The sequence below is a fragment of the Pieris rapae genome, chromosome Z (assembly GCF_905147795.1).
Source record: "Pieris rapae chromosome Z, ilPieRapa1.1, whole genome shotgun sequence".
In the NCBI taxonomy this organism is placed as follows: Eukaryota; Metazoa; Arthropoda; class Insecta; order Lepidoptera; family Pieridae; genus Pieris; species Pieris rapae.
The window spans coordinates 1,642,517-1,659,123 of NC_059534.1; the positions used below are offsets into that span (position 1 = coordinate 1,642,517).

Sequence of the window (16,607 nt, forward strand, 5' to 3'; positions counted from 1 at the left end):
TCAAATTAAAATACACTAATTGTTCACCAAATAATGGCTAGATAATAATAAAAAAATTCAACAATGATTATTAACAGAATTGTTACGTAAAAATATTTGTAACTATCTGTATCTTGTATGTAGTTATTAGTTACGCGGCCGCCATTGTATAATTACGGGGAATTCACAGCGAGGTCTCTGATGACAGAACGATGATCTGCAACAATCACAGGTATGTTACACATTATAACTATATATAATTTTAAAGCGTATACTTTTATCTAAGTTTTGTGCATATTTTTAACACGATTTAATTAGTTTGATGCCAGTAATCAGCATTTTAATTAAACGCACCTTGATTCCTTGTCACACCGTGCAAATGGCCGACTGCCACTATTATCAATAGACTTCTTCATTATTAATGATGAAATATATTAACTAATAAGGTAAATCTAATTGTATTACATTAAAATTAGATAATTATTTTATCACAATCCATATTGGTATTTAAAGTCCATAATTATATTTCCGATATGATTAAATATTAATGCGAAGTTATTATGACACAACTGTTTTGTTTTGGCGGTAAATATCGAATGAAATTGAATGAATGGAAAAAGTTTATCATACTTATTAATTTGATTCGATGAACTGATTGAGACAGAATTTCATGAACGTTTGATAAAATTGAAAGTTAAAGTAAATATAATTTTAGCATGGTGTTTTTAATACATAAAGAAAATAGAAAACATTTAATACATCACAACATAAGAATTTGAGACAGTAAGTAAAACCGTATACGTACGTATTTATTAATCGTAATAAATTAACGTCGTAGCTTTTATTATTAAAAAATAATATAACCAATATGGCGGAAAAGATTTTTCTTTCTTTACACGTAGTGATTTTAGGAATATCACAAAATAATAAAAGAAATGACGACGAAAATGGCTGACAGTGACAATACCTTTTAAAACACACTAATCCTTATTAACATTTTATTAATTTAATTACAGCGATTTAAGAGTGTTAAGAGCGAAGTTGAGAAACACAGAAAATCAAAAAAAAGTCCATTAAGTATTGAATATTAGGTTAAAAAAGTGCTGAAATTTGCTTTTTGAAATTTTTTACTAACTAAATTTAATTACTTCATTAGTTTATTTCTTGAAGTAATGTTGTACTATCGCGGCGCCCGTGCGTCGGGTTGTCTCTCTCCCTAAAATGGCGAGGGGGCCGATGGCTGGTGTATGCGGGGTGATATTGATTGTTTCTAGACTTCTACTACGTATTTGCGTGTTGTATTGTATTTTATTATTCTTTATTATTAAAATGTATATTCTTTTTTTTGACGATCATAAGTGTACATTATGTTACCAACATGAATAACAAAGTAAAAATCAGTTTAATAATGGCGCTAGCATGCATATATGCATACATACATCATAATTTTATAGTTAATTTTTTTGCACTACTTAAACTACTATACATGTAAGTATAGTAGTTTAAGTAGTGCTAAAAAAATAACTATAAAATTATTATGTATGCATATATGCATGCTAGCGCCATTATTAACATTTAAATAATATTAATAATGGCGCTAGCATGCATAGAAATGGTTCTTTTTCATTATTTATAGACGACTGTATATCACTGCATATAAGTGTTTTAACAGTTAATACAAAACTTTACAAAACAGTGGACGAATAAATAGTACGTGTAATAGTAAATAGTACGAGGACAGAATAAAACATTTTAAGTTTTATTCTGTCCTCGTTATATCAAAAAAGGCATCTGGCGAAGAGTACTAAACCCTTTCGCCTCATTCTGTCAAACAGTGCAATTAATAAAATATATGTATGTATATATTTTAGTTAACACTTCAAAGATGTCCCAACAAAAGCAACTCCAGTTACCCAAAGTGGGACTGCTGTCTCGTGGTGGTAGATCTATCAAGATTACAAATGTGAAATCCATCAAGCCACCAGATCCTGAGCTGATTAAGAAGCAAGAGGAAGAGAAATTGAGGATTGAGGTAAATATACTGTAGTCTGGTCGAACTTTAATTTGTGTATGCGGTGATGTTAGTTATTTCGACTATGTATTTGCGTGTTGTTCCCACGAGAATGTAAGAGCGTGCTCCTATTTCACTATGCTTACTGCTGATAGAGGACAGTCATTTATTTTAAGCTATTGCATAGATTTTATCGCAGGCATTTAGCGCGGCGACCGAATCAAGAAATTCCGTAACGAAAATAACCTAACACACTATGACGTAATAAAGGTGCGCCCAATATGCATTAGAGCAGGACAGAACGCATACTGCGTGTTACATCTCTCTGACGAGATCGGTAACCTTAACGTAACGGCCGGTACGCATTAGACACGAGACAGACTATATAGGCTTGTTAGTCTGAGTCTGGTAGATTGAATTAATGTCAAAGAAAAAATAATACTGCATAAATAAAAAACAAATAAACATTTATAAATGCATAGGTTGATAAAAAATGCTATTTTTTTTTAAATAATTGAATAACTAGGAGATTTGTTCAAGTTGCTTGCTGGTATCTGTACTAAAGGGGCATGTAAAGGACCAGTAACCTTGGCAAGTGGGGATTGGCCTTACTCTGGCTGCTTTTAAGCGTCTTAAGGTTTGTTTTAAATTCTAGTTCCAAAAGGAAATTGCATCCCGATACCGCACCTGTGGACATCAGAAGTACGAATGCCTTCTTCCAGTGTTGGTGGGTCGGTCATTCTGCGCCCAGCATATATTGGATGATTCCACAGCGCCGTTCCAGCAGTGCGCGCATATTAATTCCCAGGGTAGGAGGTGCCCCGTACCAGCCCCAAAAGTGGATTACAGGTGGGGGTTTAACAAATTTTTTGGGAAAAGCACTGGATTGTACTTTTGAACCAAGGAATAAAATACTATTTTTATTTTAAAATTATGAATATAATATGTATAGCATGGTCAATATAAATGATATTGAAATTATTTACCTATCTACATACCTTTTGAGAACTACCCTCAGTTTGTTTAAGAGTGAACAATAGTAACAGAGAACATTTATACAGATTTTATAATAACCGACGACTGAGGAGTTGGCCTATTGGCGTGTGTCACTCAACATTGAGGTCATGCCTTCGAACCCTGGCTCTGCGATAATAGATTTCAATGTGCATTTGACACTGGCTCGTATGGTGAGCCTTATGTGGGTTAAAGCACCGTTTAGTTAAAAGGCTAGGCTCTTAATTCAATGGCTAATTAAGCTTCTTAAATCTAATTCTATTCATGTTCCTATATAGCCATAGGCAGACAGGGACAGTTATAGACAATAGTAGAAAAGATGAGTTGTATAAACAAGCCTGATTTTGATACTCTGTGGCAAATCGTAAGTGTAGGTAAAACCGCAGTACCCAACAAGAATTTTATTTTTAAGCCTTTGCTTCGAACATGCCCGCGCAGCCCTACTCAGACGTCAGAAGAGCACTGCGCCTCCGCCCCCTGTCACTACGACGGAGACCCTGTTGAACCAATTGCAACATTATATACGGTATGTATAATCATAAAATTAATACAAAAGTTATGAATTACAAAAAAAAAATTCTTGAGCAGGCGCCATCTTTATCATTAGTTAACTTGACTTTTCTACATTATTAATCTACAGTGGACAGTATCATGTACCCTCGAGAAATTTAAAAAAGAGAGATAGTACGAATACCTATTTACCCACCAAAAATAAAATGTATATTTTCAGGCCAGAACGTACGCGTACAACATCGTGCGCCTCCTCCGTGTCTGTGGTTAGCGATCCAGCTGACAACGAAATTACATCGCATTCTGTCGATCCGTTTAGTATGTATTTTTTTGTTTTTTCGTTTAATTTTTTTGGTTTAATTTACTTGGAGAATTGGAATGATAATGGGACTAATAAAAGTAGACTAAGTCTCCAACTAATATTTTTATTGAATTCTTTGTCTTAAAGAGTACGACATACATAAAACTTAATGATAATTTAAATTATATACACATATTAAAATAGCGTGGAGCACTGGCACAATTGAATAATAGTCTATACTACTACACTACACGGTCAGCTGCTGCGAACTATGTGCGCCGCCATATTGGCCTTGGCTGCTATGACGAGCGCTTTTCACTTTATCCCTACTCCGCGACCGACCGTCACGCGACATGCGCCACACAGACCAAAAAGTTTGATACGATGTAATTAAAGTTTCACTTTACAAAAATTTTATAAAATATTAAATTTAGGGGAATATAAATAAATAAATAAATTTATTTTTGTATAAATCCTCGAAAACGTAATTCGTTTCCAAGCATAGACAATGTGTAATAAATAATTGACGATGACGTAATCACTAAATAATGTTATCCCCGCCCCATCACCCCAACGGTGCTTACGTAATACTTGAACAAGCAAAATAAAGGTGTTTAAATTTTTTTTACAGAGGAAATAGATGCGACCGTGGTCAACTCAACCGTTTCGTCGTATATAATGGAATGCGCAAGCGCAAGTGAAAGCGATTGTGATAGTATCGAGCTGAATGAAGATATAACAGACCTGTTGTCTGATACTGAGGACGCGCCGTGTGAAGATCTGCCATTATGGTATGTTCACATACAGACATTTTTGCTTGTAATACATTTTTGATACCTGCAGCTGAGCTTCATCATCGGCGTTCAATAACGCTTTCCAAAGTTTGCCCTTGATTTGAGAACTGGCAGTAAATGTAAATTCACAATTAATTTAATCTTTTGACTGTCTAGACTTCCATGTTCAGACTCGTGATGAAATTGTAGAATGCCCGGTCAAAAGGGTTTCAGCTGCCTACCGAAGTATTTCCGAACCAATTCGACTTAGGGTCCATCAAGAAACGAGGGTGCAAATTCTTAAAAATCCGGTAACGCACTCGCCAGCCCTCTAGCATCGAGAGTGTCCATGCGGCGGTAGCACTTAACATCAGATGAGCCTCCGGCCCGTTTGCCCCCTGTTCTATAAAAGAAAGGGTTTGTAATCTGACATGTCAAAAAATGACAGCTGTCAGATGTCTATGGAGTTAAAAATGGGAGTATAAGTGATAATTGCATGAACTTTTTATATGTTCCAGGCGCGCGGGCGTGTTCACAGTTGAGGAAGCGGTCTCGGAGACGAAGAACGTTTTGAAATTGTTAAAAGAAGCGTACCTTGGGCAAATGGGGAAATTGAGGATTTCCCTACAAATGGGTAGACTCCAGTATTTGAGAAGCTTAAAGGCCGAAAAGGAATTGTATTGTTAGTATTACTGGTATATAATACAAGATTAATATATATATATATGTAGTATATACATATATATAGGTAGGTATACTTTATTGCCAGTTCTATCTTCCGTTCTACGCCCTTGATTAGAGAACTGGCAGTAAATGTAAAATTACATTCATTTAATTTTTTTTGACGTTCATAAGTGTACATTATGTTACCTATATGAATAAATGATATTTGATTTGATATAGAGGTGGTAAATGGAATTCACAATTGAATTGATCAAGTTACATTTATTTGTACGCATAAAAACAATTATGTCTTTAACGATCGAAAGCTCACGAACGCGGAGGCCGATTGTGCCTCTTTGTCGCTCTCGATTGCACTTCAAGCCTTAAATGGAACGCCTCAGAGCGAGGTAACGCCGCATGCGTCTAGTTTTTTCGTGCGTGCAGCCGGCTCCATCGAATTATAGGACGTTGTCACGTCAAAACTTGTGCTCCTAGTTTTAATTTGCTCAAATAATGTTTGTATATTATATAATAGCCTTTTTCGGACATAACATTTTTTTTTTATTTTTTTTTTCCTAGATTGTTCTTTTCTTCCAGTTTTGTGTGTCCGTTTGCCAGGTGGTAAAGACCTCCTCCAATCTTCTCCACTCTTGCCTTTCTATGGCCACTCTAACCCATGTTGTTCCCGCGACTTGTTTGTAAAATGTTTCGTTAATACTATATCTTATATATTTCAGGCAGTATAAGCACCCAATCGAAAAGTGGTCCGCAGACAGTACGAGAGAGGTGGCAAATGAGAAAGCTGAAGGCGTACGCCAGTTATCACAAGAAGTATCGAGCGGAAGCCATTTTGGCGAAGAAACTTCAGAAGAAACGTGCTAAGGTTATCTTTGGACTTGGTTTATTCGTATTAAACACCGATCCGTATGAAGATCGGATTCGTATTAAAACCTGATTCGGACTCGGTTTCGGTTCAACATCCGAATCGGATTTGTATATTCGAATTTGAAAACGTGATATACGTCAACTAGAATAAGATGTATATGTCGCAGTAAAGTATTTAACACAGATAGTTAATTGAATCTCTAGACAGTTAATTAAATATTCTTTTAATTTTTTATGACATTGAAATTGCTTATATGAATTTAAATTTAAGGATAAATAAAATAGTAAAAGTTTTTAATGCATGCCCATATTATTGACTCTCTGATGAACTACTTTTACTGCGACATACCTTTAACCCTAAATGTTTATTTATTTTATTATAGCATTACTACAGCTAATCACTAAATAGTTTTCAAACAACATTACACACAAAAGCCAAAACGGAATACACATTGAAACATATACATAAAGCACAGTTGTAAGATTGATAGATTATAATATATATTTATTATGAAGGAACAAACAAAGCCATTATTAGTAAAATATACCTGAGTTTTTAAAAAAATATAAGATTTTTTTAGTCATATTAAATATATCGATTAGCTGGTAATTTATGTTATCTGTAGGTATGCGATACATAACTGGTATATAAATGGTCTTAGATCGAGGAATTTGTAATAATTGGGTTTGCCTTGTATTGTGATGAAGGGGTCTATAGCAAAAAGTCAGGTCAGTCAATTGTGGTCATAGAATAAGCCAAGATCTCTGTCAACAGGTGAACGAGATCAAGAATCGGGGTAATCCACAACAAGGCAGGTGTTCGTTTACAGAGGGCGGGGTTCGATGCTCGATGCATACACTCCCCGCGACCAAACACTGCCTCAAGCACATACTGTCCGACCGGCAGCAGGTGGGTGACAGACATTTTTATTTATTTATTAACACTTTGTTGCATGACATAAAAGGAAAATCTTATATATAAAATTCTTGTCACGGGGTTAGTAATCGAACTCCTCCGAAACGGCTCGACCGATTCTCATGAAATTTTGTGTGCGTATTGGGTAGGTCTGAGTATCGAACAACATCTATTTTTCATCCCCCTAAATGTTAAGGGTTGTCCACCCCTAAATTTTCACCCCTCTACAATCATCCCTTATGTTTTTTTTGTTAATTATAATCTTTAATTTTTTGGCACAAAAACATGGCAAAACAACGTTTGCCGGGTCAGCTAGTATTTTATATATCACTACATTAACCAAAACAGTTATTATTAAATGATCCTAATCCTTGGGATTGATTTGCTCCAGTTCAAACAATTTGTATTAAAAACTTGGCGATTGTAAGAGTGGCGGAAAGTTTCTTGCCAGTTCTTCTTGCCCGCTCTACGCCCTTGATTTGAGAACTGGTTGTAAATGTAAATTTAATTTGTTTTTCTTGACGTTCATAAGTGTAAATGTTTACCTATATGAATAAAGATATTTTGATTTGATTAGAATCTACACCAATTTATCTTACATAAAAAACATTAAACAATATTTATATGCCTAAATCTAAAATATGGCGAGGGGGCGATGGCTGACCATGCGTCATACTCCTGAACGGGTGCTACTTGTGGTGACTGGTCGTACTTGAATTGATTATTTCGACTATGTATTTCCGTGTTCTCACCTTCTGGTGAAAAAAAATGATATTACATTCTTGTACGTGTGTTTTTTTATAGAACAGGGGGCAAACGGGCAGGAGGCTCACCTGATGTTAAGTGATACCGCCGCCCATGGTCATATGTTATGTGTGCTCCTATTTCAACATGCCTCCTGCATCATGGACAAAAAATGTATATCATTATTTTTTGTTACCCAAGATGTCATATGGAACATGGTGTAATGGTTGCAAGTCCTTACAAACGTTGTGTAAAAGAAAAAAAGAGTGGCGGAGAAAAAAAGAGTTTATTGCCAGTTCTTCTCTTCCGTTCTACGCCCTTGATTTGAGAACTGGCAGTAAATGTAATGATTTTTGATTTATCTTTCTCTCGCAATATATAATATAATAGGCAAGCATTTCAATTAATTTATCTCTGAGATTTCCTATATTTTAAATTATATATTGCACGAATATTATAATATATATATCAAACATAGTATAATAAATTATTATTATACGTATATATCAACACATATATCTCTATACAGGTTAAACAAATAAAAGTAAAACATTCAACATATCCACAAAAAATTTCACTGATAACAAAATATACAAACAAATTTATATATAACCTGTACAAAAACCGCGTTATACGACTGAAATCGCGTAATATGAAAAAGCGTATTAAAAGGGGGTTTCCTGTAAAATGGTTGCACCAAAGCAGCGTTGGCCTAGAGGCATAGGCGTGCGACCTATCCCTGATCGTAGAGCTGAAAGAAATATCGGTTTTAGTAATATCAATATGTGACCGTTAATTCCAGGTGCTGTTCAAGCAATGCAACGACCAGCGAGGTGGCGTGGCCTGCAGGGAGCCCATCGCCAAGTTGCCTCTGGCCTCGACTGTCTGCAGATACCACACGGGACCTCCCGTGTATGCAACATTTACGTTGAAGGTATAATAAATATATCCAGAAATCGGTAATTATTATTTATTACATGTCAGGCAGAGAAGGCTGATTAGTAACTGTCTAAAAATTTCATCATAATCTGTCCAGTCGGAATAATTAAACTGCTTTTAAATCGAGGCATCTGAAAAATATTGTCTGTTAAATTAAAAATGCTTTAAAATTCTGTATAGTAGTTTTATCAGAAACGGTTCAGCCACATTTACTTTTGTATGTAGAGTTTAAATGGCGTAAATTTTCTTAGCTTTTCAAATTATGCAAATGTTGTATATTAAAAAATGAATATACATATGTTTTTAATTATTTTAAAAATATAGATTTCCAATACACACACAAATAAATAGTATTTATAGTATTCTTAACCTTTATAGTAATAATAATTGAAAATTAATTTAAAAAAAATAGAAACATGTTTAAATAGTTTAGGCTTTAATATTACCGGTAACGTCTACTAGAAATTTCTTAATTTTTTTAAAGACGAAATAAATTTCATTAAGGATCAAAACTTATCAAAATCAGTTTAGCTATTCAGTCAGCCAATTGTTAAGAGAGCGTTAAAGTCACGTCACGCAATTTTTGAAAATCCTAAAACCCCCCTCCCCCACATGTAACGCCCCTTAACGTTTTTTTTTTCTGTTTTCTCACCACCCAGTGACTCATTAATCCTAAAAGTTGCCAATTTTCTGGTGTAAAGTATCGGTAAGTCAAAAATAATTTTCAAGAAAAACACTTTTTTACCGGATTGAAGTTATGTATTATTGTATTTAAACATAATTTTAAATTTAACTTCAGGTGACTGAAGACAAAAGGTGTTGAATGTCAAAAAAGTATCACAGCTGTAGAAAATGTTGTATTATCTGTATTTATTTCCCCGGAGTTGGTATCCACTACAAGATGTAGGTAATTAACGCATAATTTTATCCCCGGCCCGCAAGTTACGGTTTACCCCAAACCCCCCCCCCCCCATTCGTTACGTAACACCTGAACGCTCCCTAAACTACAGTATTGTTAAAATTAAAAACCTTACAAAGTTATTAAATCAGTATTATATATATACTAGCGGATCCGACAGACGTTGTCCTGTCTATACGTCTTTAATTTGAAAATTTCAAACTTTTTTTAATAAGCTAAAACATTCTGGACCATTTTGATGAAAATTATTATTCAAGTGTTATGACAATATCTAACGATCCAGCACATGGTCTACAATAACACAATGATAACAAAACTTTTTTTAAATTTGATCGCAGCGCTAACTGTCGGGACAGACTAAAATTAAAATTCGAATATTATTTAAAATTTGACACTGCGATGGTAGCCCCGTCTGTCGGATCCAATGTAGAACGTTCCAAAATCAACAACTACTAATTAATAAAAAAAAACATTTTCCAGCGGACAAAATTGTGAATCTAAACCATTCTCGAATCTCCACGAACACACACAAAAAATTTCATCAAAATTGGTCCAGTCGTTTAGGAGGAGTTCAGTCACATACACACGCACACAAGAAATATATATATTAAAGATGAATATTTTCAGAAAGACGAAACGGACTCCGATGCCGGGTCCCACTCATCATCAGATACCGATGATGAAATACCGTCTCCGAGGAAGTTGGTTCCGGTCGTGGCCGGCCTGGTCGATGACATGGGCGGGTACGAATGACATCTGGTCTATCCATATGACATATGGAGAAGGAGAATATTAAAGACTCCGAGTTCTTCAAGTGACACAGAAATTAGTGTATAATTGGCAGAAATTGCTAAAATTCACAAATAAGCCTTAATGACTTAGCTAGCGTTAAATAGTGTTTATGGGTCATTTTAAGTTAAGAGGTAATATGTTTTATGAAGTTTTAGTGACTGCATGGTTTTTTATTTATTAATTTTGATATTTTAACTAAACATTTTAAGCTGAATACGTTTACAAAGTGGCCAGTCAATTTATTTTATCTCGCTTTATAAGTGACCAGGGTAGAGACAAAATGTATTAAAAACAACTTTATTTTTATTATGAATTATTTATAATCAGACTTATCATTTCTAAGCAGTCTTTGTTTATATAATTAAATTTTAAATTCACAAACGTACAAAACATAATAAGATTCTTACTTTTTCTATCCATCAAAACAAAAATATCTATAACTTTATAATCAATAGTTAATGAAGAAATATAAAGAGCAAAAATTTCTCTCAGTAACAGTATTAAGTTTTTCTTGTAATTAATTAGTAATTTAACTCTAACATTTTAATTAAAATGTAACTTAAAAAATATTTTCTAAAACCCGTGATTAATGATAAAATCAATAGATTTATTAGCATTAAAAAAATACGCTGCCTAATTTTTAAGTTGCCTTTTTTTTAAATTGGGTAGTTTTTAAAAACGCAAGCAAATGTATCTCCACACAACACATTAATTATTAAAGTATTTCCCGTACGCAATTCACAATCAAATGTATGAACTATTCAAAGTTAATATTTAAGTCTATATTAAGTATTTTAATATTTTTTTTTTTAATAAATTTATGTGAACATTCATTGTTCACATAAATTTTGATAGCATTTAGTTTTAAATAATAAATAGGTTAATTAGGAAGTTTGTATAACCAATAATTAAGAGATCCTATGTACCAAAATAAACATAAAAAAAGTATTTTTTGTCCTGGCCATGAAAAGTACTTCTTAACTTATTATGACCCATATATTCAATCAAGTCGCTAATTAGTTTAACGAGTTTCCTAAACGTTCCTAGGCAACAAGAATAACCTAACCTAACCATAGACAATAAAACAAAAGACGGAATTTCCAAACTCTCAGCTCTCCACGATAAGACCGAAATAATGATGGTGGAGTCGACACCAAAGAAAACTCGAAAAGAAATCAGCTGTTGTCGTGACCGCCATCTTGTTTTACATTATTAATCATCACGCTGGCTCTAGGTCAGACAGATAGTTAAACGTTTTCTACACTGCTTTATTTAAATCAAAATGCTAGCGACTTGATTGAATATGGATTTTTAATGAACTGTCTAGATTCAATGAACTCTCTAATTTTACAACTTTACTTCGACATATCCCCTAAAGTAAGTTAAAATACATTTTAATGAAATACATTTTATTCCATAAGTTATTCATTTGGCATCGTTAAACATGACTCAAAACTAGTCTCAAGACCAGTTTTATGAACGCTTAAGCCTTAGTGTATAAGTGGCCTTAAAAAGAGCTATAAGTGTTAATTAGTTGAAGCAATGAACTTTTACGTCGATTTTTGACGAGGTTCAGATAATTTTCAAGCAACGGGCTTATCGCTAATAAGCGATCTCTTTAGGCAACCCTAGTAAGGAAATGGCAAGCAATAATATGGCAATAAAGCTCAGTTGAATTTGGACCAGCGACTACAGTGTTGGTTGGTGGTACAGAAGGGAAAAGGAAAGAAGGTATTGGGTACAACCTATTTTACATACATCATGGAAATTTCCATTTTATTGCCATGAAGTTTATGTATAATGCTTTTTATCACCTAAAATCCTCAGCTGAACCGATGCCCATGATGAGCTCCGGGCCTAATGTTTTATATGAATTGTACTATTTGCCTTTTATAACTTATGATGAACTCTATGTAGTGAATAGATATATATTAGAGATAATATACAATTTTACTTAAGCTTGAATTTAATTTTTAAGTATATTAACTTAAATATAATTGAATATTTAGATTCCCTTGACAATCTGGTCTGTTTGCCACCATACATTTCTGGGCACCGGGTCCACATTTCTTCATCACCTTACCTTTGTGTCTACCAGTTCATTAATGACATGCTCCATTTTGGTTGATGTTCCACAGCCCACTTCCATTTGTGTTTTTTTAAATTTTAGTAATATTTGAAACAAATTTAAATACGGGTACATAATTTATACAGAGGGTTCAAATTTTTTTTATAGATCTTTTTTGATCCATCATATATAATGTACTTACAATAGCATCGAGCCGTTAAGTCACAGGTGTGAAGCACCATAAACTCAGGACTGTCAAAGAGGCGATCAAGGCCAGAATGACATACAAATGGCTAGAAATGCCCAAAAAGCTTGCTAAGCAACTAACCATAAGTCCTGATAGATACGGTTGACAGAGAAGAGCAGTCTCGAAGGAGATTTTGCTCTAAACGCCTAACAGCGCTCAACATATCTGCTCATAGTCTTTTTTTTTATAGAACAGGGGGCAAACGGGCAGGAGGCTCACCTGATGTTAAGTGATACAGCCGCCCATGGACACTCAATGCCAGAGGGCTCGCCAGTGCGTTGCCGGCCTTTTAAGTATTGGTACGCTCTTTTCTTGAAGAACCCTAAGTCTATATGTCTTTATATAAAAAAATATTAAATAAGTAATGCGTGTTTGGTTTTTGTGTGAATTTTTATTGTTGATATGTTCATTCTGTCAGCATGTTTTAGTTTTAAGTTTTATTCAACCATTATGCTTCTTTTTATTGTATTCTAACATGTTTCAAGTTTTTTGAGTAAAATACATTTTATATATTGATTCAGATTTTACTTCATAAAATAAAAGCTATTCTTAAAAGTCATCAGTCATGATGCAGTTTATGAAATACATAAAAAATATATTAACCACAAAAACATTAAGGGCCTGTTTCACAATGTCCGGATAAGTTCCAAATAAGCTATTTATTACTTATTGGTAAGATAAACAATATTTTTGCGTTTCACGACTGTCAGATAGCGCAATTCGTCATGAAATGCGAAGTTTCTTATTCGGAACAGTGTTCACAACGTGAAGCCAGGCAATTATCGTACCAGGGCCGAAAAATTATCGTACATGGATAAAAATTATCGTACAAGTCAGGAAAATGGATAAAATACAGCATAGCAACCCCTCCGCACTCGCCATACCTGTCCACTCCCTGACGTTGCGAAGCCATGACTTCTTCCTTCGGCCAACACGCCGTTTTCCCTTGATTTTACCCATTATTATTAGCTGAAGGAGGTGGTAGCGGTCATAGCGCAACACGTGGCCCAGGTACGCAACTTTTCGCTGCTTAATGTTTCGCATAAGTTTTTTCCCCATTCCAACTCGTCTCAGGACCTCCTCGTTAGTGACCTTCTGGATCCAGCTGATACGAAGCATGCGACGATAGCACCACATCTCAAATGCTTCTAAGCGCCGGCGGGTATCTTCTTTAATTGTCCAAGCTTCACAGCCGTATAGAACAATTGGCCATATGTAACAAAGGAGAACTCTGACTCGGAGTTTAATGGTCAAGTGTCGGCAGCACAAAACTTTCTTCATTTGCTTGAAAGATCCTCGGGCAATCTCAATTCGAGACCTTATTTCCTGATTAGAATTCCACTCGTTTGTAACCCAAGTTCCCAAATACTTGTATTGCCGCACCCGTTCCAACGTTCTTCCAGCAACAGATAAATTAGGACCCAAAGTGTCGTTTCGAGAAATCACCATCACCTTCGTCTTCACTGCATTAATAGTCAGACCGTCTCTTTCGCTAGTTTCCTGAACTTTATTAACGAGCATTTGTAAATCCTCCATCGACGAGGCTATTAAGACAGTGTCGTCTGCATAGCGAATATTATTGATGATCTTTCCGTTAACTTTCACACCAACCTCTAACCCCTCAATGGCCTCTGATATAGTTGCTTCGGAATATACATTAAATAGCAACGGAGAAAAACCCTGACGAACACCACGGTGAATACTAATCTCATCCGTTTCTTCGTTATGCACTTTCACGGTTGCTTTTTGGTCTTTGTACAGGTTCCTGATTCCTCTTAGATCCTTTTCATCGAGACCGGTGTCAATTAAGCGATTTATGAGAACGTCATGCTTAACCTTGTCGAAAGCTTTCTCATAATCTATAAAGCATAGGAAGACGTCATTCTGCATATCTTGACACTTCTGTACGAGGACATTCAAAGCAAAAAGGGCCTCCCGTGTACCTACACCAGAACGAAAACCAAACTGGTTATCTCCCAATTGTTCGTCACACTTATTTTTAATTCTGTTATGTATGATAGTTAAAAATAACTTTAGCACGTGACTCATAAGACTGATTGTACGATATTCCTCACGTTTTCGAGCGTTTTTCTTTTTCGGGAGGGTAATAAACGTAGATCTCAGCCACTCAGTTGGGAGGTCACCTGTGTCATAAATGTGATTGAATAATCGTTTAAGCAAGTTTATATTATCCCCTTCCAAGAGTTATCTACCTCTACTGGGATCTTATCTGGACCTGGGGTTCTACCCAATTTAGCCGATTCTAACGCATGTAAGATTTCTGCTTTTATTATGGGTGGGCCAGTATCATTACCAGTTAACGGCATTGCAAGCTGTCTTGTTGCACTAACACTAAAAAACTGTAATTATTATTGGGCTATCTGTCATATATAGCTATAATCATCAAACTTTTCATGAGCACGGAAATTATCGTACAATCTGCGTACGATAGTCGCGTACCATCATACGTAGCTATGAAATTATCGTACATGTACGATAATTATCGTACGGTTGTGAACACTGATTCGGAACTTTTATCTTTCGAATAATTTATGTGTTGCATAGCTATTTGGAACTTTATCCATACATTGTAAAACAGACCCTTAATTAAATATTTTTATATAAAACCTCAATTTACGCAATTCATAATGTATCAAAGTATATCTTGATAGTGGCTATTTATTTATGCATTTATTATAATATGTAAATGTTATATCAATATTATAATAATAAAAGTATTAATAATATACATGTTTTTTATTACGAAAATAGCATCTTAAGAAAATAAAAGATATAACCAGTGTTACCTCTTTCCAAAATCACAGCTTTCCCGATGTTTTCAATAACTTTTGACTAATATTCTTTTACTATTCTGCAATGAATGTTAAGCTGCCCGATATTCTGTGGAGCAGGTTGCACTGATCTTACTCGGCTCAGAACATCCCAGACATTCTCAATTAGATTGTGGTCTGGACTTCAGAACTGGACAATTTCAATGACTACCTACTTACTATACAATACCTTTGTGGCTGAGGGCTAGGGTGACATTCAGAAATACCTACTATTTAAAGTGAAACTTTTATTACATCGTCTCAAACTTTTTGGTCTGTGTGGCACATGTCGCGTGACGGTCCGTCGCGGAGTAGGGATAAAGTGAAAAGCGCTCGTCATAGCAGCCAAGGCCAATATGGCGGCGCACATAGTTCGCAGCAGCTGACCGTGTAGTGTATAGACTATTATTCAATTGTGCCAGTGCTCCACGCTATTTTAATATGTGTATATAACTTGAATAATCATTAAGTTTTATGTATGTCGTACTCTCTAAGACACAGAATTCAATAAAAATATTAGTTGGAGACTTAGTCTACTTTTATTAGTCCCATTATCATTCCAATTTTCCAAGTATAAAATTATGATTGGTAAATGTAATCCTTAGTAATAACTAAAGACTTCATTGGAACATTGACCAACTGCTGACACTGCTCACGTGGTAGTTCCAAATACAGTTCTGAAAATATGCTGACAGCCAGAGACTGATCAAGAATTCTAACCGCCCTAGGCTATTTAACAGGATGCGACTTATTTTTTTTTCAAATTCAATAGTTTCTTAAAAGTAGTAAGTGTTTGCTGGCGGAGTATGTAGCGCAAGTTACTTTTTTTTATAGAACAGAGGGCAAACGGGCAGGAGGCTCACCCGATGTTAAGTGATACCGCCGCCCATGGACACTCTCAATGCCAGAGGGCTCACGAGTGCGCTGTTTTCTCTCACTCATCAATTTTGGTACTTTTACTTTAGCCTGAGGGTTAATCAGGCCCTGCTGACAGCTCACCAGAGTATTCTGTGAA

The 16,607-nt window shown here is 35.0% G+C and overlaps 1 protein-coding gene across 2 annotated transcripts; it reads left to right on the forward strand.

Annotated features, from left to right (window-relative positions):
* The first annotated feature begins 110 nt into the window (after nucleotides 1-110).
* On the forward strand, nucleotides 111-12,970 carry LOC110992650 (KAT8 regulatory NSL complex subunit 2). 2 transcript variants are annotated; one of them, XM_045634135.1, is made up of 11 exons: nucleotides 111-211; nucleotides 1,851-2,011; nucleotides 2,646-2,839; nucleotides 3,417-3,530; nucleotides 3,735-3,832; nucleotides 4,447-4,606; nucleotides 5,107-5,270; nucleotides 5,989-6,134; nucleotides 6,912-7,046; nucleotides 8,599-8,730; nucleotides 10,282-12,970. In XM_045634135.1, exons 2-11 carry the CDS (start codon nucleotides 1,865-1,867, stop codon nucleotides 10,405-10,407), a joined length of 1,416 nt encoding a protein of 471 aa, XP_045490091.1. In that variant the 5' UTR covers nucleotides 111-211; nucleotides 1,851-1,864; the 3' UTR covers nucleotides 10,408-12,970. The 2 variants fall into 2 exon arrangements, with proteins under 2 accessions (XP_045490091.1, XP_045490092.1); XM_045634136.1 differs by lacking the exon at nucleotides 111-211 and adding an exon at nucleotides 639-762.
* Nucleotides 12,971-16,607: the final 3,637 nt, after the last annotated feature.